This window comes from Hypanus sabinus, unplaced genomic scaffold (genome assembly GCF_030144855.1).
Source record: "Hypanus sabinus isolate sHypSab1 unplaced genomic scaffold, sHypSab1.hap1 scaffold_1389, whole genome shotgun sequence".
NCBI classification, from domain to species: Eukaryota; Metazoa; Chordata; class Chondrichthyes; order Myliobatiformes; family Dasyatidae; genus Hypanus; species Hypanus sabinus.
The window spans coordinates 71,550-95,000 of NW_026779461.1; the positions used below are offsets into that span (position 1 = coordinate 71,550).

Here is a 23,451-nt window from a genome sequence, read left to right on the forward strand (position 1 = left end):
TTCCCCCCTGTGGGATCCCCCTCCCCCTTCTCCCTTCCCCATTTAGGGATACCCGTCCCCCTTCACCCCTGTGGAATCCCTCTCTACTGTCCCCTTCCCCCTGTGGAATCTTGCCTCCGCCGTCCCCCTTCCCCCCTGTGGGATCTCCCTACCGCCTCCCCCTTCCCCCCTGTGGGATCCCTCTCCACCGTCCCCCTTCGCGGTGTGGAATCTGACTCCTGTGTCCCCCTTCCTCCTGTGGGAACTCTCTGCTCCGTCCCTCTTAACCCTGTGGGATCCCTCGGCGCCGTCCCCCTTCCCCCTGTGGGACCCATCTCCCTCGTCCCCCTTCCTCCCTGTGGGATCACCCTCCCCCGTCCCCCTTCCTCCTGTGGTATCTCCCTCCCCCGTCCCCCTTCCTCCTGCGGTATCTCCCTCCCCCGTCCCCCTTCCTCCTGTGGGATCTCCATCCCACATCCCCCTTCCTGTGGGATCACTCTCCACTTTCTCTCCGTCCCCCGTCCACCTTCAACCCTGTGGGAGCATTCTTCTCTGTCCCCCTTCCTCCTGTGGGATCTCTCTGCCACATCCCCCTTCCTACCGTGGGATCTCACTTCCCCGTCCCCCATCCTCCTGTGGGATTTCTCTGTCCCGTCCCCCTTCCTCCTGTGGTATCTCCCTCCCCCATCCCCCTTCACCCCTGTGGAATCCCTCTCTACTGTCCCCCTTCCCCCTGTGGGATCTTGCTCCCCTGTCCCTCTTCCTCCCTGTGGGTTCTCCCTCCCGCCCCCCCTTCCCCCTGTGGAATCTTGCCTCCGCCTCCCCCTTCCCCCCTGTGGGATCCCTCTCCACCGTCCCCCTTCCGACTGTGCGATCTTCGTCCCCCGCCCCCCTTCCTCCTGCGGGAACTCTCTGCTCCGTCCCTCTTAACCCTGTGGGATCCCTCGGCGCCGTCCCCCTTCCCCCTGTGGGACCCACCTCCCTCGTTCCCCTTCCCCCTGAGGTATCCCACTCACCCGTCCCCCTTCCCCCCTGTGGGACCCCTCTCCCTCGTCCCCCTTCCTCCTGTGGGATCACTCTCCCACTTCTCACCTGCGGGCTCTCCGTCCCCCGTCCACCTTCAACCCTGTGGGATCCCTCTCCCCTGTCCCCCTTCCTCCTGTGGGAACTCTCTGCCACATCTCCCTCCCTACCGTGGGATCTCTCTTCCACGTCCCCCAGTCTCCTCTGGCATCTCTCTGCCCCGTCCCCCTTTCTCCTGTGGAATCTCTCGTCCCCGTACACCAACCTCCCTTGCGATCACTTGCGATCCCGTCCCCCTTCACCCCTGTGGGATCTCCCTCCCGTGTCCCCCTTCACCCCTGTGGAATCCCTCTCCACCGTCCCCCTTCCCCCTGTGGGATCTTGCTCCCCTGTCCCCCTTTCCCCCTGTGAGATCACTCTTCCCCATCTCACTTCCCCCTTTTGGGATACCCCTTCCCCCCTGTGGGATCTCGCTCCCCCGTCCCGTTCCCCCCTGTGGGATCCCCCTCCCCCGTCCACCTTCCCCACTGTGGGATCCCCCTCCCCTTCCCCCTTCCCCATTTTCGGATCCCGTCCCTCTTCCCCCCTGTGGGATCTCCCTCCCACGTCCCCCTTCCTCCTGTGGGAACTCTCTGCCACGTCCCCCGTCCAGCTGTGGGATCTCCCACCCCCGACCCCTTTACTCCCGTGGGATCCCCCTCCCTCATTCCCCTGTGGGATCTCTCTGCCACTTTCCCCCTTCCCTCCTGTGGGATCTCTCTCCCCCTTTCCACCTGCGTGCTCTTCGTGCCCCGTCCACCTTACCCCCTGTGGGATCTGCCTCTCCTGTCCCCCTTCCTCCTGTGATATCTCTCTGCCACATCCCCCTTCCTACCGTGGGATCTCTCTTCCCCGTCCCCAATCCTCCTGTGGGATCTCTCTGCCCCGTCCCCCTTCCCCCCTGTGGGATCCCCCTCCCACGTCCACCTTCCCCCCGTGGGATATCCCTCCCCCTTTCCCCTTTCCCATTTTGTGATCCCCGTCCCCAATCACCCCTGTTGAATCCATCTCTACTGTCCCCCTTCCCCCTGTGGGATCTTGCTCCCCCGTCCCACATCCTCCTGTGGGATCTCTCTGCCCCGTCCCCCTTCCTCCTGTGGGATCTCTCTGCACCGTCCACCTTCCCCCCGTGGGATATTCCTCCCCCTTTCCCCTTTCCCGTTTTGTCTTCCCCGTCCCCAATCACCCCTGTGGAATCCATCTCTACTGTCCCCCTTCCCCCTGTGGGATCTTGCTCCCCCGTCCCACTTCCCCCCTCTGGGTTCTCACTCCCGCCTCCCCATTCCCCCCTGTGGGATCTCCCTCCTGTGTCCCCCTTCACCCCTGTGGAATCCCTCTCCTTCGTCCCAATCCCCGTGTGGGATGTGACTCCAGTGTCCCCCTTCCTCCTGTGGGATCGTCCTCCCATGTCCCCCTTCCTCCTGTGGGATCTCCCTCCCCCGTCCCCCTTCCGACTGTGAGATCTTCCTCCCCCATCCCCATCCCCGTGTGGGATCTGACTCCCGTGTCCCCCTTCCTCCTGTGGGATCTCCATCCCCCGTCCCCCTTCCGACTGTGAGATCTTCCTCCCCCGTCCCCCTTCCCCCTGTGGGATCCCTCTCCCCCGTTCCCCTTCCCCCTGTGGGATCTGCCTACCCTGTCCCCCTTCCTCCTGTGATATCTCACTGCCACATCCCCCTTCCTACCGTGGGATATCTCTTCCCCGTCCCCCATTCTCCTGTGGCATCTCTCTTCCCCGCGCCGCTTCCCCCCTGTGGGATCTCTGACCCCTGTGCCCCTTCCCTCCTGGGGGCTCACTCTCCCCCATATCCCATCCTGTGGGACTCTCTCCCCCGTACCCATTCCCTCCTGTGGGCTCTCCCTCCCCGGTCACCCCTCCAGTGGGATCTTCCTAACCCGTCTCCCTTCACAACTGTGGGATCTCCCTCGGCTGTCCCCCTTCCCACCTGTGGGATCCCCCTCCCCCGTCCCTCTTCCTACCTGGGGGATCTCCCTCCCCGGTACCCCTTTCCCTCCTGTGGGATCTCTCTCCCACATTCCCCCTTCCCTCCTGTGGGATATCCCTACCAAAGTCCCCCTTCCTCCTGTGGGATCTCCCTCCCCTGTCCCCCTTCCTCCTGTGGGATCTCTCTTCCCCGTCCCCCTTCCACCCTGTGGGATCCCCCTCCCCCGTCCAACTTCCCCCATGTGGGATCCCCTTCCACCATCCCTCTTCCCCCTGTGGGATCCCTCTCCCCCGTCCCCCTTCCCTCCTGTGGGATCTCCCTACCAAAATCCCCCTTCCTCCTGTGGGATCTCTCTGCCACATTCCCATTCCTACCGTGGGATCTCTCATCCCCGTCCCACATCCACCTGTGGGATCTCTCTGCCCCATCTCCCTTCCTCCTGTGGGATCTATCTTCACCGTCCCCCTTCTTCCTGTGGGATCTCTCTGCCCCGTACCCCTTCCCCGCTGTGGGATCCCCCTCCCCCGTCCACCTTCCCCACTGTGGGATCCCCCTCCCCTTCCCCCTTCCCCATTTTCGGATCCCGTCCCTCTTCCCCCCTGTGGGATCTCCCTCCCACGTCCCCCTTCCTCCTGTGGGAACTCTCTGCCACGTCCCCCGTCCAGCTGTGGGATCTCCCACCCCCGACCCCTTTACTCCCGTGGGATCCCCCTCCCTCATTCCCCTGTGGGATCTCTCTGCCACTTTCCCCCTTCCCTCCTGTGGGATCTCTCTCCCCCTTTCCACCTGCGTGCTCTTCGTGCCCCGTCCACCTTACCCCCTGTGGGATCTGCCTCTCCTGTCCCCCTTCCTCCTGTGATATCTCTCTGCCACATCCCCCTTCCTACCGTGGGATCTCTCTTCCCCGTCCCCAATCCTCCTGTGGGATCTCTCTGCCCCGTCCCCCTTCCCCCCTGTGGGATCCCCCTCCCACGTCCACCTTCCCCCCGTGGGATATCCCTCCCCCTTTCCCCTTTCCCATTTTGTGATCCCCGTCCCCAATCACCCCTGTTGAATCCATCTCTACTGTCCCCCTTCCCCCTGTGGGATCTTGCTCCCCCGTCCCACATCCTCCTGTGGGATCTCTCTGCCCCGTCCCCCTTCCTCCTGTGGGATCTCTCTGCACCGTCCACCTTCCCCCCGTGGGATATTCCTCCCCCTTTCCCCTTTCCCGTTTTGTCTTCCCCGTCCCCAATCACCCCTGTGGAATCCATCTCTACTGTCCCCCTTCCCCCTGTGGGATCTTGCTCCCCCGTCCCACTTCCCCCCTCTGGGTTCTCACTCCCGCCTCCCCATTCCCCCCTGTGGGATCTCCCACCTGTGTCCCCCTTCACCCCTGTGGAATCCCTCTCCCCCGTCCCAATCCCCGTGTGGGATCTGACGCCAGTGTCCCCCTTCCTCCTGTGGGATCGTCCTCCCATGTCCCCCTTCCTCCTGTGGGATCTCCCTCCCCCGTCCCCCTTCCGACTGTGAGATCTTCCTCCCCCATCCCCATCCCCGTGTGGGATCTGACTCCCGTGTCCCCCTTCCTCCTGTGGGATCTCCATCCCCCGTCCCCCTTCCGACTGTGAGATCTTCCTCCCCCATCCCCCTTCCTCCTGTGGGATCCCTCTCCCTCGTCCCCCTTCCCCCTTTGGGATCTGACATCCTTGTCCCCCTTCCTCCTGTGATATCTCTCTGCCACATCCCCCTTCCTACCGTGGGATCTCTCTTCCCCGTCCCCCATTCTCCTGTGGGATCTATCGTCCCCGTCCCCCAACATCCTGTGGGATCTCTCTGCCCCGTCACCCATCCTCCTGTGGGATCTCTCTGCCCCGTCTCCGTTCCTACCGTGGGATCTCTCGTCCCCGTCTCCCAACCTGCTGTGGGATCTCTTGTCCCCGTCCCCCAACCTCCTGTGGGATCTCTCTGCCCCGTCCCCCTTCCCCCATGTAGGATCCCCCTCCCCTTCCCCCTTTTGGGATCCCTGTCCCCCTTCCCCCCTGTGGGATCTCCCCCCAGTGTCCCCCTTCACCCCTGTGGAATCCCTCTCCAACGTCCCCCTTCCCCCTGTGGGTTCTACCTCCCGCCTCCCCCTCCCCCCACTGGGATCCCTCTCCACCGTCCCCCAGCCCTCGGTGGGATCTGACCCCCGAGCCCCCTGTTCACCTGTGGGATCGCCCTCCCACGTCCCCCTTCCTCCAGTGGGATCTCTCTGCCCTGTCCCCCGTCCACCTGTGGGTTCTCACTCCCCCGTCCCACTTCCTCCTGTGTGATCCCTCTCCCCCGTCCCCCTTCCCCCTTTGGGATCCCTCTCCCCCGTCCCCCCTGTGGGATCTCTCTTCCCAGTCCCCCTTCCTCCTGTGGGATCTCTCTGCCCCGTCCCACTTCCCCCGTGTGGGATCCCCCTACCCCGTCCAGCTTCCCCCCTGTGGGATCCCCCTCCCCTTCCCCCTTCCACATTTTGGGATCCCCGTCCCCCTTCCCCCCCTGTGGGATCTCCCTCCCGTGTCCCCCTTCACCCCTGTGGAATCCCTCTCCACAGTCCGCCTTCCCCCTGTGGGATCCTGCTCCCCCGTCCCTCGTCCACCCTGCGGGTTCTCCCTCCCGCCTCCCCCTTCCACCGTGTGGGATCCCCTTCCCCGTCCACCAACCCCCCTGTGGGATCCCTCTCCCCCGCCCCCCTTCCTCCAGTGGGATCACCCTCCCCCGTCCCCCTTCTCCTTAGGGATCTCTCTTCCCAGTCCCCCTTCCTCCTGTGGGATCACTCCTCCCCGTCCCCCTTCCTCGTGTGGGATATCTCTGCCCTGTCTCCCGTCCACCTGTGGGATCCCCCTCCCCCGTCCCCCTTCCTCTTGTGGCAACTTCCTCCCCCGTGCCCCTTTTTCCTTTGCGATCCCTCTCCCCGTCCCCCTTCCACCCTGTGGGATCCCTCTCCCCCGTCCTCCTGTGGGATCCCCCTCCCCCGTCCCCCTTCCTCCTGTGGTATCTCCCTCCCCCGTTTCCCTTTCTCCTGTGGGATCTCTCTGCCCCGTCCCCCTTCCCCCTGTGGGATCCCCCTCCCCCGTCCCCCTTCCTCCTGTGGTATCTCCCTCCCCTGTCCCACTTCCTCCTGTGGGATCCCTCTCCCCCGTCCCCCTTCCCCCAGTGGGATCCCTCTCCCCCGTCCCCCTTCCCCCTGTGGGATCTCTCTTCCCAGTCCCCCTTCCTCCTGTGGGATTTCTCTGCCCCGTCCCAATTCCCCCGTGTGGGATCCCCCTCCGCCGTCCACCTTCCCCCCTGTGGGATCCCCCTCCCCTTCCCCCTTCCACATTTTGGGATCCCCGTCCCCCTTCCCCCCTGTGGGTTCTCCCTCCCGTGTCCCCCTTCACCCCTGTGGAATCCCGCTCCACAGTCCCCCTTCCCCCTGTGGGATCCTGCTCCCCCGTCCCTCTTCCTCCCTGTGGGTTCTCCCTCCCGCCTCCCCCTTCCACCGTGTGGGATCCCCTTCCCCGTCCACATACCCCCCTGTGGGATCCCTCTCCCCCGCCCCCCTTCCTCCAGTGGGATCACCCTCCCCCGTCCCCCTTCCTCCTTAGGGATCTCTCTTCTCAGTCCCCCTTCCTCCTGTGGGATCTCTCTTCCCCGTCCCCCTTCCTCGTGTGGGATCTCTCTGCCCTGTCTCCCGTCCACCTGTGGGATCCCCCTCCCCCGTCCCCCTTCCTCTTGTGGCAACTTCCTCCCCCGTGCCCCTTTTTCCTTTGGGATCCCTCTCCCCGTCCCCCTTCCACCCTGTGGGATCCCTCTCCCCCGTCCTCCTGTGGGATCACCCTCCCCCATCCCCCTTCCTCCTGTCGGATCTACCTCCCCCGTCCCCCTTTCTCCTGTGGTATCTCCCTCCCCCGTCCCCCTTCCTCCTGTGGTATCTCCCTCCCCCGTCCCCCTTCCTCCTGTGGGATCCCCCTCCCCCGTCCCCCTTTCTCCTGTGGTAAATCCCTCCCCCATCCCCCTTCCTCCTGTGGGATCTCTCTGCTCCGTCCCCCTTCCTCCTGTCGGATCTACCTCCCCCGTCCCCCTTCACCCCTGTGGGATCACTCTTCCCCATCTCACTTCCCGCTTTTGGGACCCCCTTCCCCCCAGTGGAATCTCCCTCCCGCGTCCCTCTTCACCCCTGTGGGATCCCTCTCCACTCTCCCCTTCCTCCTGTGGGATCTCATTCTCCCGTCCACCTTCCCCCCTGTGGGATCTCCCTCCCGTGTCCCCCTTCACCCTTGTGGGATCTCGCTCCCCCGTCCCCTTCCGCCCTGTGGGATCTCTCTCCCCCGTCCCCTTCCCCCCTGTGGGATCCCTCTCTACCGTCCTCATTCCCCCTGTGGGATCTCCCTCCCACGTCCCCCTTCTTCCCGTGGGATCTCTCTGCCCCGTCATCCGTCCACCTGTTTGATCTCTCTGCCACGTCCACCTTCCCCCCTGTGGGATTTCTCTCCCCGTCCCCCTTCCTCCTGTGGGATCTCTCTCCCCCGTCCCACTTCCTCCTGTGGGATCTCTCTACACCGTCCCCCTTCCTCCTGTGGGATCTCTCTTACCCGTCCCCCTTCCTCCTATGGGATCTCTCTGCCCCGTCCGTCCACCTGTTGGATCCTCCCCCGTTCACCTTCCCCTGTGGGATCTCGCACCCCCGTCCCCTTCACCACTATGGGTTCTCCAACCCGCCTCCCCCTTCCCCCCTGTGGGATCCCTCTCTACCGTCCTCCTTCCCCCTGTGGGATCTGACTCCCGTGTCCCCCTTCCTCCTGAGGGTTTTGCCTCCCACGTCCCCCTTCCTCCTGTGGGATTTCTCTTCCCCGTCCCCCTTCCTCCTGGGGGATCTCACACCCCGTCCCCCTTCCTCGTGTGGTATCTCCCTCCCCCGTCCCCCTTCCCCCTGTGGGATTTCACTCCCCAGTCCCCCTTCCTCCTGTGGGATCTCTCTACACCGTCCCCCTTCTTCCTGTGGGATCTCACTCCCCCGTCCCCCTTCCCGCTGTGGGATCCCCCTCACCCGTCCCCCTTCCTCCTGTGGTATCTCCCTCCCCCGTCCCCCTTCCTCCTGTAGTATCTCCCTCCCCCGTCCCCCTTCCTCCTGTGGGATCCCTCTCCCCCGTCCCCCTTTCTCCTGTGGTATCTCCCACCCCGTCCACCTTCCTCCTGTGGGATCTCCCTCCCCCGTCCCCCTTCCTCCTGTGGGATCTCCCTCCCCCGTCCCCCTTCCTCCTGTGTGATCCCCCTACCCCGTCCCCCTTTCTCCTGTGGTATCTCCCTTCCTCGTCCCCCTTCCTCCTGTGGGATCCCCTCCCCCGTCCCCCTTTCTCCTGTGGTATCTCCCTCCCACGTCCCCCTTCCTCCTGTGGGATCCCCCTCCCCCGTCCCCCTTTCTCCTGTGGTATCTCACACCCCCCCGTCCCCTTTCCTCCTGTGGTATCTCCTTCCGCCATCCCCCTTCCTCCTGTGGGATCCCCCTCCCCCGTCCCCCTTCCTCCTGTGGTATCGCCCTCCCACGTCCCCCTTCCTCCAGTGGGATCTCTCTGCCCCGTCCCCCTTTATCCTGTGGTATCTCCCCTCCCCCGTCCCCCTTCCTCCTGTGGGATCTCTCTCCCCCGTCCCCCTTCCTCCTGTGGGATCCCTCTCCCCCGTCCCCCCTGTGGGATCTCTCTTCCCAGTCCCCCTTCCTCCTGTGGGATCTCTCTGCCCCGTCCCACTTCCCCCGTGTGGGATCCCCCTCCCCCGTCCACCTTCCCCCCTGTGGGAACCCCTCCCCTTCCCCCTTCCACATTTTGGGATCCCCGTCCCCCTTCCCCCCCTGTGGGATCTCCCTCCCGTGTCCCCCTTCCCCCTGTGGGATCCTGCTCCCCCGTCCCTCTTCCTCCCTGTGGGTTCTCCCTCCCGCCTCCCCCTTCCACCGTGTGGGATCCCCTTCCCCGTCCACCTACCCCCCTGTGGGATCCCTCTCCCCCGCCCCCCTTCCTCCAGTGGGATCACCCTCCCCCGTCCCCCTTACTCCTTAGGGATCTCTCTTCTCAGTCCCCCTTCCTCCTGTGGGATCTCTCTTCCCCGTCCCCCTTCCTCGTGTGGGATCTCTCTGCCCTGTCTCCCGTCCACCTGTGGGATCCCCCTCCCCCGTCCCCGTTCCTCTTGTGGCAACTTCCTCCCCCGTGCCCCTTTTTCCTTTGGGATCCCTCTCCCCGTCCCCCTTCCACCCTGTGGGATCCCTCTCCCCCGTCCTCCTGTGGGATCACCCTCCCCCGTCCCCCTTCCTCCTTTCGGATCTACCTCCCCCGTCCCCCTTTCTCCTGTGGTATCTCCCTCCCCCGTCCCCCTTCCTCCTGTGGTATCTCCCTCCCCCGTCCCCCTTCCTCCTGTGGGATCCCCCTCCCCCATCCCCCTTTCTCCTGTGGTATCTCACCCCCCCGTCCCCCTTCCTCCTGTGGTAAATCCCTCCCCCATCCCCCTTCCTCCTGTGGGATCTCTCTGCTCCGTCCCCCTTCCTCCTGTCGGATCTACCTCCCCCGTCCCCCTTCACCCCTGTGGGATCACTCTTCCCCATCTCACTTCCCGCTTTTGGGACCCCCTTCCCCCCAGTGGAATCTCCCTCCCGCGTCCCTCTTCACCCCTGTGGGATTCCTCTCCACTCTCCCCTTCCCCCTGTGGGATCTCATTCTCCCGTCCACCTTCCCACCTGTGGGATCTCCCTCCCGTGTCCCCCTTCACCCTTGTGGGATCTCGCTCCCCCGTCCCCTTCCGCCCTGTGGGATCTCTCTCCCCCGTCCCCTTCCCCCCTGTGGGATCCCTCTCTACCGTCCTCATTCCCCCTGTGGGATCTCCCTCCCACGTCCCCCTTCTTCCTGTGGGATCTCTCTGCCCCGTCATCCGTCCACCTGTTGGATCTCTCTGCCACGTCCACCTTCCCCCCTGTGGGATTTCTCTCCCCCGTCCCCCTTCCTCCTGTGGGATCTCTCTCCCCCGTCCCACTTCCTCCTGTGGGATCTCTCTACACCGTCCCCCTTCCTCCTGTGGGATCTCTCTTACCCGTCCCCCTTCCTCCTATGGGATCTCTCTGCCCCGTCCGTCCACCTGTTGGATCCTCCCCCGTTCACCTTCCCCTGTGGGATCTCGCACCCCCGTCCCCTTCACCACTATGGGTTCTCCAACCCGCCTCCCCCTTCCCCCCTGTGGGATCCCTCTCTACCGTCCTCCTTCCCCCTGTGGGATCTGACTCCCGTGTCCCCCTTCCTCCTGTGGGTTTTGCCTCCCACGTCCCCCTTCCTCCTGTGGGATTTCTCTTCCCCGTCCCCCTTCCTCCTGGGGGATCTCACACCCCCGTCCCCCTTCCCGCTGTGGGATCCCCCTCACCCGTCCCCCTTCCTCCTGTGGTATCTCCCTCCCCCGTCCCCCTTCCTCCTGTGGTATCTCCCTCCCCCGTCCCCCTTCCTCCTGTGGGATCCCTCTCCCCCGTCCCCCTTTCTCCTGTGGTATCTCCCACCCCGTCCACCTTCCTCCTGTGGTATCTCCCTCCCCCGTCCCCCTTCCTCCTGTGGTATCTCCCTCCCCCGTCCCCCTTCCCCCTGTGGGATTTCACTCCCCAGTCCCCCTTCCTCCTGTGGGATCTCCCTCCCCCGTCCCCCTTCCTCCTGTGGGATCTCCCCTCCCCGGTCCCCCTTCCTCCTGTGGGATCTCACTCCCCCGTCCCCCTTCTTCCTGTGGGATCTCACTCCCCCGTCCCCCTTCTTCCTGTGGGATCTCACTCCCCCGTCCCCCTTCCCGCTGTGGGATCCCCCTCACCCGTCCCCCTTCCTCCTGTGGTATCTCCCTCCCCCGTCCCCCTTCCTCCTGTGGGATCCCTCTCCCCCGTCCCCCTTTCTCCTGTGGTATCTCCCACCCCGTCCACCTTCCTCCTGTGGTATCTCCCTCCCCCGTCCCCCTTCCTCCTGTGGGATCTCCCTCCCGCATCCCCCTTCTGTGGGATCACTCTCCCCCGTCCCCCTACCTCGTGTGGGATCCCCCTCCCCCATCTCCCTTCCTCCTGTGGGATCCCCCTCCCCCGTCCCCCTTTCTCCTGTGGTATCTCCCTTCCTCGACCCCCTTCCTCCTGTGGGATCCCCTCCCCCGTCCCCCTTTCTCCTGTGGTATCTCCCTCCCCCGTCCCCCTTCCTCCTGTGGTATCTCCCTCCCCCGTCCCCCTTCTGTGGGATCTCCCTCCCCCGTCCCCCTTCCTCCAGTGGGATCCCCCTCCCCCATCCTCCTTCCTCCTGTGGGATCCCCCTCCCCCGTCCCCCTTTCTCCTGTGGTATCTCACCCCCCCCCGTCCCCTTTCCTCCTGTGGGATCTCCTTCTGCCATCCCCCTTCCTCCTGTGGGATCCCCCACCCCCTCTCTACCGTCCCCCTTCTTCCTGTGGGATCTCTCTGCCCCGTCATCCGTCCACCTGTTGGATCTCTCTGCCACGTCCCCCTTCCTCCTGTGGGATCTCACTCCCCCGTCCCACTTCCTCCTGTGGGATCTCCCTCCCCCATCCCCCTTCCTCCTGTGGGATCTCCCTCCCCCATCCCCCTTCCTCCTGTGGGATCCCCCTCCCCCGTCCCCCTTCCTCCTGTTGGATCTCCCCTCCCCCTGTCCCACTTCCTCCTGTGGGATCTCCCTCCCCCATCCCCCTTCCTCCTGTGGTATCTCCCTCCCCCATCCCCCTTCCTCCTGTGGGATCTCACCCCCCCGTCCCCATTCCCCCTGTGGTATCTCACCCCCCCGTCCCCCTTCCTCCTGTGGTATCTCTCTGCCCCGTCCCCCTTCCCCCTGTGGGATCCCCCTCCCCCGTCCCCTTCCTCCTGTGGTATCTCCATCCCCCGTCCCCCTTCCTCCTGTTGGATCTCCCTCCCTCATCCCCCTTCCTCGTGTGGGATTTCTCTTCCTCATCCCCCTCCTCTACTGGGGTCTCTCTTCCACATCCGCTTCCTTCTGTGTCTTTCCATCCTTTACCTTAGGTGATGTCTCTTCCTCCATCTCCCATCGACATTTCCCGATTCTCAAATCTTCCTCACTGTTTGACTTCTCCCCTTCACACCTGCCCTTTCCGACTGTCTCACGTCAGGAACACTTTTCTAACCATTGGGGAATGAGAGAGAATATGTGGAGTTTGCAGGGTCACACCGACAGACGAAATTACTGACATTCGGTGAATTCATTGGAGCTGGGCAGTGAGGGACATTGACAGTGATGGGATCGACGATCAGTGAATTACTGAAGGGTTTAACGTTCCCTGAAATATCCGGGTGAGAGAAATGCCCTCAGACGGACGATTTTAATCACAATGTTCATCAATTTGTCTGTTTGTGTTTAGCCTGAACGATAATGAACTGGGGGATTCAGGAGTGAAACTGGTGTCTGCGGCTCTGAGGAACTCGGAGTGTAAAATACAGAGACTGTGGTAAGTACCAGACTGTGGGAGATTATGTTTACAGTCACTGGGTGTCTGACACTGAACATTAATGTGATCAGTAATTGTGTTACTGATAAACACTGGGGATTTGTACCGTCTCCTGTCTCTCTGTGTCCTTCACCCTCACTCTCTCTCATCTCCAGGCTGAGGGATGTCGGTCTCACAGATTCTGGTGCCGAGGATCTCGTCTCCGCTCTCAGTACAAACCCATCACTGACGGGGCTGAACCTGAGTGATAATAAACTGGGGGATTCAGGAGTGAAACTGGTGTCTGCGGCTCTGGGGAACCCAGAGTGTAAAATACAGAGACTGTGGTAAGTACCAGACTGTGGGAGATTGTGTTTACAGTCACTGGGTGTCTGACACTGAACATTAATGTGATCAGTAATTGTGTTACTGATAAACACTGGGGATTTGTACCGTCTCCTGTCTCTCTGTGTCCTTCACCCTCACTCTCTCTCATCTCCAGGCTGTGGGGTGTCGGTCTCACAGATTCTGGTGCCGAGGATCTCGTCTCCGCTCTCAGTACAAACCCATCACTGACGGATCTGGACCTGGGATACAACTCTCTGACAGACCGATCTGTCCCCGCTCTCCGCCGCCTCATACTGACCCACCCGAGTCTGCAGTGGATCTGGTGAGTGTTTGTGTTAATGTTCAATGTGATAAAATATCAGCGGATCCGCGGGTTTTCTGGTGATATTTGTCTGTGAGTGTTGTTGAAACATTAACCCCGGTCCCCCGTTACTGACACTGTTGTGTGATCTGTTTATTTCATCTTTATTCTCCCATCTGTTTCAGGCTGCGGGTGAATCGGTTCAGTGAGACCGGGATGAAGGAACTGAGATCTCTACAGGAACCCAGACCCGGACTGATGGTGGATCTGTGAACATCTGAATGTGGTGAATCGGTTCAGTGAGACCGGGATGAAGGAACTGAGATCTCTACAGGGACCCAGACCCGGACTGATGGTGGATCTGAATGTGTGAACATCCCCGCCCGCGGGATGGGGACATTTGGCCGACTCCCCGCCCTCCCCTTTAACTCCCGCCCTTACCTTTAACGGCCGCGCGCCGGGACTGATTCCCAACGGTTTTAACGGAACCGGCTCGGGCCTCGCGCTGTGTGCGTCGCTCGCAGCGGTCCCGCAGTGACGTGTTTCCGCCTGTTGTCCGGCGGGGCAGCTTCCGCCGGAAGTGCGTGGAGGAGACTCCCCACGTGACTCCCCGGGGAATTACCCGGACAGGAAGAGCCCGGGGTCCGGGGCTCAGTCTGGGACACCGGTGTCCCGGGGTGGGGGGGATGGTCCCGGGAGAGAATCCTTTTGCCCCCTTTGCTGAGGACGGTGCATTCGGCAGCCTGGCCGATATAATGATGTTAAATGGACAAATCCCTCGGCAGTGACCCTGGATCTGCAGCGATCCCGGACACGGCCCCGAAGTGTGATTTTATAATCAGTTTTATAATTTTATAATCAGTTCCCCGATGCAGAGTGACGGTGAGAAACGGGACTGGTTATTATTCAACCGGTCACCCCTTGTCGCCGGTCAGTTAATTGTGTGTGACTGTCAGCAGATTATTTATTACCGCACGTTAGCAGCTCACACATTGTTTCATTGATATTTCTCATAAAAATCAATAAACCACTATCTTCCTGTCTTGTGTCGGAATCGAGTTTTATTTGAAGTTTCTATTGCCCTCCACACCCTGTGCACTGCAACAGTGGGTCGGAGCTCCTCACACTGACACAGTAGCGTCTCAGCTCCAGGCTGAGGGAGGTTCGACAAGCAGAGTCTTGGAGCCCCGGATCTCATCTCCACCAAAGCTCATTTCTGGCAAATTGACCCCCGCAGTTAAAATCGACGTGAATCCACTGAGGTCCCGAGTAAGAGACTGAAGGGGGTGGAAAACCGGCGTCAGACACAGAGTGAATCACCCTACACACCGTCCCATCACACACTCCCGGGGTCAGACACAGAGTGAATCTCCCTCCACACCGTCCCGTCACACACTTCCGGGGTCAGACACAGAGTGAATCTCCCTCCTCACCGTCCCATCACACACTCCCGGGGTCAGACACAGAGTGAATCTCCCTCCACACCGTCCCATCACACACTCCCGGGGTCAGACACAGAGTGAATCTCCCTCCGCACCGTCCCATCACAAACTCCCGGGGTCAGACACAGAGTGAATCACCCTACACACCGTCCCATCAGACACTCCCGGTGTCAGACACAGAGTGAATCTCCCTCAACACCGTCCCATCACACACTCCCGGGGTCAGACACAGAGTGAATCTCCCTCCACACCGTCCCGTCACACACTCCCGGGGTCAGACACAGAGTGAATCTCACTCCACACCGTCCCATCAGACACTCCCGGTGTCAGACACAGAGTGAAGCTCCCTCCACACCGTCCCATCACACACTCCCGGGGTCAGACACAGAGTGAATCTCCCTCCGCACCATCCCATCACTCACTCCCAGGGTCAGACACAGAGTGAATCTCCCTCCACACCGTCCCATCACACACTCCCGGGGTCAGACACAGAGTGAAGCTCCCTCCACACCGTCCCATCACACACTCCCAGGGTCAGACACAGAGTGAATCTCCCTCCACACCGTCCCATCACACACTCCCGGGGTCAGACACAGAGTGAAGCTCCCTCCACACCGTCCGATCACACACTCCCGGGGTCAGACACAGAGTGAATCTCACTCCACACCGTCCCATCACACACTCCCGGGGTCAGACACAGAGTGAATCTCCCTCCACACCATCCCATCACACACACCCCGGGTCAGACGCAGAGCGAATCGCCCTCCAAACCGTCCCATCAGACACTCCCGGTGTCAGACACAGAGTGAATCTCCCTCCACACCGTCCCATCACACAATTCCGGGGTCAGACACAGAGTGAATCTCCCTCCACACCATCCCATCACACACACCCGGGGTCAGACGCAGAGCGAATCGCCCTCCACACCGTCCCATCACACAATCCCGGGGACAGACACAGAGTGAATCTCCCTCCACACCATCCCATCACACACACCCGGGGTCAGACACAGAGTGAATCTCCCTCCACACCGTCCCATCACACACTCCCAGGGTCAGACACAGAGTGAATCTCCCTCCACACCGTCCGAACACACACTCCCGGGGTCAGACACAGAGTGAATCTCCCTCCACACCGTCCCATCACACAATCCCGGGGTCAGACACAGAGTGAATCTCCCTCCACACCGTCCCATCACACACTCCCAGGGTCAGACACAGAGTGAATCTCCCTCCACACCGTCCGATCACACACTCCCGGGTTCAGACACAGAGTGAAGCTCCCTCCTCACCGTCCCATCAGACACACCCGGGGTCAGACACAGAGTGAAGCTCCCTCCACACCGTCCCATCACACACTCCCAGGGTCAGACACAGAGTGAATCTCCCTCCACACCGTCCGATCACACACTCCCGGGTTCAGACACAGAGTGAATCTCCCTCCACACCGTCCGATCACACACTCCCGGGTTCAGACACAGAGTGAAGCTCCCTCCTCACCTGCCATCTGAAGGCTTGTTCATGAAGCCCCACCTCATGACGGTCGGAAACCCGGCCCCTCCCTGACCCCTCAGCCCGGACGTCTTCACCTCCCCGAGGATCCAGTCCGCCCCCTTCAGCAGGATCTCCTTCGTCTTGTACCAGTCGCCCCGCCGTAGCGCTCCCTTCAGCCTGGGGGGACAAGAGTGGAGGGGAGCGGGAAGAAGGTGAAAAGAGTGAGGGGATTGAAAAAGATTTATGTCCTGTTATCACCCTGATAGCGAGGGAGTGTCCCCAATTTCCTGTGAGTTATGCAGCGACCGAATTTCCCTGGCAGATCAGGGAGTGCTGACATTCACGTCCCAGATGGAGGCAACTCAGAATTGATAACCCTTCGCCTTGGGGGCTTCAGAAAAGTCACCCCCTCCCGTTAAGTACGGGGGCATCACAAGTTCCCCCGCCCTTAAAAAATGAGCAGCCAGAAAGATCCATTACTCAAACAGGGGACGTCCGCAACTACGCCTACCCCTCTGTCTGGGGACGTCCACAAATTCCCCAACCCCTCTCTTACGGGACGTCCACAAATACCCCAACTGCTGAATTAGGGAACGTCCACAAATACCCCAACCCCTGGATTAGGGGACGTCCACAACTACCCCAACCCCTCTATTACGGGACGTCCACAAATACCCAAATCTCTCTCTGAGGGAACGTCCACAAATACCCCTATCCCTGAATGAGGGATCGTCCACAAATTTCCCAATCCTGGAATGAGGGAACGTCCACAAGTTCCCCAATCCCTGAATGTGGGAACGTCCACAAATACCCCAATCCCTGAATGAGGGAATGTCCACAAATTCCATCCCGCTCCCCCCTCAGTGGAGTGCCTGCATTTTCCCTTCCACTGTCTGGAAGCGTCACCGTGATGTTATCCCTGTGAGAGAGCGTCCCCGTTTTCCTCCCCTCACAGTGAGAGGACACCTCTCTCCCTGAGCCTGCGACCATCTCCCCTCGGTTAGGGATCGCCTCTGAATTCCTCTCACCTCCAGTCGTGCCTGCCATACAGGTTGGTGAAGATACGGTCCTCATCCTTCAGCGGGCCGTATTTGGTCTTGGCAGGAGCCTCTTGTGATAGGAGGGAGGGGCACCGTCGTCAGCGAGATCCAACCCTCCGACAACTGTGACCGGTGCGGGGAGTCGAGTGAAGGGGGGGGGGACCTCGGGGTACGAGGGTGGGACATGCACCATGAACGGTGGGGGTGCCGAGGGACAGGGGGACCTCGGCGTACGAGGTAGGACACGCACCGTGAACGGTGGGGAGTGTCGAGGGACGGGGGGACCTCTGCGTACGAGGGTCGGACACGCACAGTGAACGGTGGGGAGTGTCGAGGGACGGGGGGACCTCGGCGTACGAGGGTAGGACACACACCGTGAACTGTGGGGAGTTTCGAGGGACGGGGGGACATCGGCGTACGAGGGTAGGACACACACCGTGAACGGTGGGGAGTGTCGAGGGTCGGGGTGACATCGGCGTACGAGAGTAGGACACACACCGTGAACGGTGGGGAGTGTTGAGGGACGGGGTGTCATCGGCGTACGAGGGTAGGACACGCACCGTGAACGGTGGGGAGTGTCGAGGGACGGGGGACATCGGTGTACGAGGGTAGGACAGGCACCGCGAACGGTGGGGAGTGTCGAGGGACAGGGGGGACCTCGGCGTACGAGGGTAGGACTAGCACCGTGAACGGTGGGGAGTGTAGAGTGACAGGGGGATCTCGGCGTACAAGGGTAGGACACGCACCGTGAACGGTTGGGAGTGTCGAGGGATGGGGGACCTCGGCGTACGAGGGTAGGACACACACCGTGAACGGTGGGGAGTGTCGGGGGACAGGGGGACACATGTAAAGGACTGTCTGGGGCCCTGAACGGAGGTGAGCGGGCAGGCGAGGTCCCGGAGGACTGATGGATGATTCGCCGGTAAGGAAGGGGACCGGGATCATCCTGGGAACTAGAGAATGGCGACTGCCCCATCAGCAGCCGGACAGAATTCTCAGCAATAGGATTTATGGGCACTTGGAAACCCTTGGCCTAATTGTGGACTGCCAGCTTGGCTCTGTGCGGAGCAAGTCAGGAAAATGATTCCGGGATTGTGAGGAATCGCAAAAGGTCGGTTTGCAGGGGCAGCAGGCTATCAAGAAGGAAAATAGGACTCTGGCCTTCGTTGCTGGAGGGGTCGAATTCAAGAGCAGGGAGGTCATGCTGTAACTATACAGGGTACTGGTGAGGCCGCACCGGGAGTACTGTGTGCAGTTCCGGTCTCCGTACTTGAGGAAGGATATACTGGCTTTGGAGGCAGTGCAGAGGAGGTTCACCGGGCTGATTCCAGGGATGAAGGTGTTAACCTATGAGGAGAAATTGAGTCGCCTGGGACTGTACTCTCTGGAGTTCAGAAGAATGAGAGGGGATCTTATAGAAACAGACAAAATTTTGAAAGGGACAGATAAGATAGATGTAGGAAAGTTGTTTCCATTGGTGGGTGAGACTCGAACTAGGGGTCATTGCCTCAAGGTTCAGGGGAGAAGATTTAGGACGGAGATGGGGAGAAACTGTTTTTCCCAGAGAGTTGTGAATCTGTGGAATTCTCTGCCCAGGGAAGCAGCTGAGGCTTCCTCACTAAATATACTTAAGAAACAGTTAGGTAGGTTTTTACACAGCAAAGTAATTAAGGGTTCTGGGGAAAAGGCAGGTCGATGGAGCTGAGTTTACGGACAGATCGGCCATCATCTCATTGAATGACTGAACAGGATCGATGGGCCGGATGGCCTACTCCTGCCCCTATTTCTTATGTTATGTTCTTAAATCAATTACAGTGTATTGGATAGATTAAAAATCCGTGCAAAAAGCAGAAATAATATATTTATTAAAAAGTGAGGTAGTGGCCAAGGGTTCAGTGTCCATTTCGGAATCGGATGGCAGAGGGGAGGAAGCTGTTCCTGAATCACTGAGTGTGTGTCTTCAGGCTCCTGTACCCCCTCCCTGATGGTAACAGAGAGAAAAGGGCATGCCCTGGGTGCTGGGGGTCCTTAATAACAGACGCCGCCTCTCTGAGACACCGCTCCCTGAGGATGTCCTGGGTACTTTGTAGGCTAGGACCCAAGATGGAGCTCTTCACTCATTTCCGACTCTCTGCTCCATCTCTGTCCGCCTCTTCCTCTCTATCGCTTCACCCCATGTCCCTTAAATTCCACTTCCTCCCCCTTGACTCCACTCACTCATTTCCGACTGTCCCCTCCCTCTCCCTGGCCTCCTCTTCAATCCAATCCCCTTCACGCAATCTCCCGCCGTCTTCCCCAACTGCTTACTCATTTCCCACTCTCCCCTCCCTATCCCCCTCACCCCATTTCCCTCAAATCCCACCTCCTCCCTCTCTCCTCCACTTCTTACTCACTTCGCACTCTCCCCTTCCCTTCCCGACGAGGGGGGAGTGTTCATCCGCTGGAGGGGGCAAATAGCGGGAGGGGGGTTGAGGGAATGACACAGTGTCTGGGGGCACATTGGCTGGGGCTCCCCCTCTCCCGTCTTGTTCCAGAACGAACAAACCCATTTCGAATGGCTCCCAGCCTCCTCCTTGCCCTCCCGGGGGTCCTCGGCCGTCCGGCGCCCCATCGAGAAGGAACCGGGGGGGGGCGGGTGTTTGTCAGGATTCCCCTCCCCTCCCTGTGCTCCCCACCCAGTGACAATCACCCCCACCCTCCCCGCAATTCCTCACCACCTCCCGCGACCTCCAGACCCCACCCGCTCACTCCTCCGTCTCTCCCCCCGGCCAACCTCTCTCTTTCTCCTCAGTCTCTCTCTTCCCTCCCCAAGTCTCCTTGACCCGCTCTCAATAGGTGCAGGAGTAGGCCATTCGGCCCTTCTAGCCAGCACCACCATTCTCTGTGATCATGGCTGATCATCCACAATCAGTACCCCGTTCCTGCCCTCTCCCCATATCCCTTAACCCCGCTATCTATAAGAGCTCTATCGAACTCTCTCTTGAAAGCATCCAGAGACTTGGCCTCCACTGCCTTCTGGGGCAGAGCATTCCAGGTATCCACCACTCTCTGGGTGAAAACGTTTTTCCTCAACTCAGTTCTAAATGGCCTACCCCTTATTCTTAAACTGTGGCCTCTGGTTCTCACCCATCAGCGGGAACATGTTTCCTGCCTCCAGTGTGTTCAATCCCTTAATAATCTTATATGTTTCAATCAGATCCCCTCTCATCCTTCTAAATTCCAGTGTATACAGGCCTAGTCGCTCCAATCTTTCAACATAAACAGTCCCGCCATCCCGGAAATTAACCTCCTGAACCTATGCTGCACTCCCTCAATAGCAAGAATGTCCTTCCTCAAATTTGGAGACCAAAACTGCACACAATACTCCAGGTGGGGTCTCACCAGGGCCCTGTACAACTACAGAAGGACCTCTTTACTCCTGTACTCAATTCCTCTTGTTATAAAGGCCAACATGCCATTAGCTTTCTTCACTGCCTGCTGTACCTGCATGCTAACTGTCCGTGACTGATAAACAAGGACACCGAGATCTCGTTGTACTTCCCCTTTTCCTAACCTGACACCATTTAGATAGTAATCTGCCTTCCTGTTCTTGTCACCAAAGTGGATAACCTCACATTTATCCACACTAAACTGCATCTGCCCACCCACCCAACCTGTCCAAGTCACCCTGCATTCTCCTAACATCCTCCTGACATTTCACACTGCCACCCAGCTTTGTGTCATCGGCAAATTTGCTAATGTTACTTTTAACCCCTTCATCTAAATCATTAATGTATCTCGTAAATAGCTGCGGCCCCAGCACCGAGCCTTGCGGTACCCCACTGGTCATTTCAAAGGGAATAGAATATAAAAGCGGACAGATAATACTGAGCCTTTATAAGACACTAGTCAGCCGCACTTGCAGTATTGTCAACAGTTCTGGGCCCTGCATCTCAGAAAGGATGTGTTGTCGTTGGACAGAGTCCTGAGGAGGTGTGCGAGGATGATTCCGGGAACGAAGGGTTTAATATACGAGGAGCGTTTGGCAGCTTTGGGCCTGGTCTCACTGGAATTTAGACGAATGCGGGGTGGCGGGGGGGGGGGCGGTGGTTCTCATTTAAACTACCGAACGTTGATAGGACTGGTTTAAGGTGGGCATTGGAGAGGATGCTCCCTATGGTGTGGTGGGGGGGGGGGGGGTATCCAGAACTAGTGGGTACAGCCTCAGAGTTTAAGGGCGCCCCTTTAGGACAGAGGTTAAGGATGAATTCTTTTCGCCAAAGAGCGGCGAATCTGTGGAATGCTCGGCCACGGAGTGCGGCGGAGGCCAAGTCAGGAAAATGATTCCGGGATTGTGAGGAATCGCAAAAGGTCGGTTTGCAGGGGCAGCAGGCTATCAAGAAGGAAAATAGGACGCTCTCCTTCGTTGCTGGAGGGGTCGAATTCAAGAGCAGGGAGGTCATGCTGTAACTATACAGGGTACTGGTGAGGCCGCACCGGGAGTACTGTGTGCAGTTCCGGTCTCCGTACTTGAGGAAGGATATACTGGCTTTGGAGGCAGTGCAGAGGAGGTTCACCGGGCTGATTCCAGGGATGAAGGGGTTAACCTATGAGGAGAGATTGAGTCACCTGGGACTGTACTCTCTGGAGTTCAGAAGAATGAGAGGGGATCTTATAGAAACAGACAAAATTTTGAAAGGGACAGATAAGATAGATGTAGGGAAGTTGTTTCCATTGGTGGGTGAGACTCGAACTAGGGGACATTGCCTCAAGATTCAGGGGAGAAGATTTAGGACGGAGATGGGAAGAAATTGTTTTTCCCAGAGAGTGGTGAATCTGTGGAATTCTCTGCCCAGGGAAGCAGCTGAGGCTTCCTCACTAAATATGCTTAAGAAACAGTTAGGTAGGTTTTTACACAGCAAAGTAATTAAGGGTTCTGGGGAAAAGGCAGGTCGATGGAGCTGAGTTTACGGACAGATCGGCCATCATCTCATTGAATGACTGAACAGGATCGATGGGCCGGATGGCCTACTCCTGCCCCTGTTTCTTATGTTATGTTCTTAAATCAATTACAGTGTATTGGATAGATTAAAAATCCGTGCAAGAAGCAGAAATAATATATTTATTAAAAAGCGAGGTAGTGGCCAAGGGTTCAGTGTCCATTTCGGAATCGGATGGCAGAGGGGAGGAAGCTGTTCCTGAATCACTGAGTGTGTGCCTTCAGGCTCCTGTACCTCCTCCCTGATGGTAACAGTGAGAAAAGGGCATGCCCTGGGTGCTGGGGGTCCTTAATAACAGACGCCGCCTCTCTGAGACACCGCTCCCTGAAGATGTCCTGGGTACTTTGTAGGCTGGGACCCAAGATGGAGCTGACCAGATTTACAACCCTCTGCAGCCTCCTCCGGCCCAGTGCAGTAGCCCCTCCACCCCAGACAACGATGCGGCCTGTCGGAGTGCTCCCGGGAGCCTCATCGAGACGCCTGCGGTGCGAGGGATCGACGGACAGTTGCCTGTTTGGATTCAGGACCGGCTTGCCCGCGGGAGACGGAGGGTCGTGGTGGATGGGACTTATTCAAGGTGGAGGTCTGGAATTGACGGCTTTGTGGCAAAGTTTGCGGATGATACGAAGGGGGGCAGAGAGATAGGTAGTGCCGAGGAAGCAACGCGATTGCAGAAGGACTTAGACAAATTGAAGACTGGGCAAAAAAGTGGCAGATGGAATACAGTATTTTGGTAAAAAGGAACAAGAGTGCGGACTATTCTCTCACCGGGGAGAAGGTTCGAACATTAAGAGGTGCAGAGCGACTTGGGAAACCTCGTGCAGGACTCCTGGAAGGTTAATTCTGAGGCTGAGTCTGTGGGAAAGAAGACAATGCAATGCTGGCGCTTATTTAAACAATAGGACTATAGGTGCAGGAGTTGGCCATTCAGCCCTTTGAACCAGCACCGCCATTCAATGTAATCCTGGCTGATCATCCACAATCAATACCCCTTTCCTGCCCTCTCCCCATATCCCTGGGCTCCGCTATCTTTAAGAGCTCTATCTTTCTTGAAAGCATCCAGAGAATTGGCCTCCACTGCCTTCTGGGGCAGAGCATTCCACATATCCACCACTCTCTGGGTGAAAAAGTTTTTCCTCAACTCCGTTCTAAATGGCCTACCCCTTATTCTTAAACTGTGGCCTCTGGTTCTAGACTCCCCCAACATCCGGAACATTTTTCCTGCCTCTAGCATGTCCAATCAGTTAATAATCTTATATGCTCAATCGGATCCTCTCTTATCCTTCTAAATTCCAGTGTATACAAGCCCAGTCCTCTCCAATCTTTCAACATATGACAGTCCCGCCATTCCGGAATTAACCTCGTGAACCTACGCTCCACTCCCTCAATAGCAAGAATGCCTCAAATTTGGAGACCAGAACTTCACACA

General features: G+C 59.4%; 1 protein-coding gene and 2 long non-coding RNA genes across 4 annotated transcripts in view; 1 reads left to right on the top strand and 2 right to left on the bottom strand.

Moving 5' to 3' along the window:
* LOC132386916 (uncharacterized) overlaps window positions 1–13,620 on the bottom strand; it is a 61,211-nt gene extending 47,591 nt beyond the window's left edge. For both annotated transcript variants that reach the window (XR_009509709.1, XR_009509708.1), the window contains exons 1-2: window positions 13,510–13,620; window positions 11,993–12,114 (exon numbers count right to left, since the gene is read on the bottom strand). This is a non-coding gene — a long non-coding RNA (uncharacterized LOC132386916). The remainder of the gene's footprint in view (window positions 1–11,992; window positions 12,115–13,509) is intronic.
* The window catches only part of LOC132386915 (NACHT, LRR and PYD domains-containing protein 12-like), a 51,752-nt gene extending 37,653 nt beyond the window's left edge, over window positions 1–14,099 (top strand). Inside the window, exons 6-7 of the mRNA XM_059959269.1 lie at window positions 12,354–12,440; window positions 12,596–14,099. Of these exons, the coding sequence (XP_059815252.1) occupies window positions 12,354–12,440; window positions 12,596–12,770 (262 nt within the window). The 3' untranslated portion in view covers window positions 12,771–14,099. The remainder of the gene's footprint in view (window positions 1–12,353; window positions 12,441–12,595) is intronic.
* A 33-nt stretch (window positions 14,100–14,132) lies between these two features.
* Window positions 14,133–17,181, bottom strand: LOC132386914 (uncharacterized). Its single transcript, XR_009509707.1, has 3 exons — window positions 17,032–17,181; window positions 16,010–16,180; window positions 14,133–14,345 (listed from the first exon to the last, which is right to left on the bottom strand). It is a non-coding gene; the product is annotated as an uncharacterized LOC132386914 (long non-coding RNA).
* Between the last annotated feature and the right edge of the window lie 6,270 nt (window positions 17,182–23,451).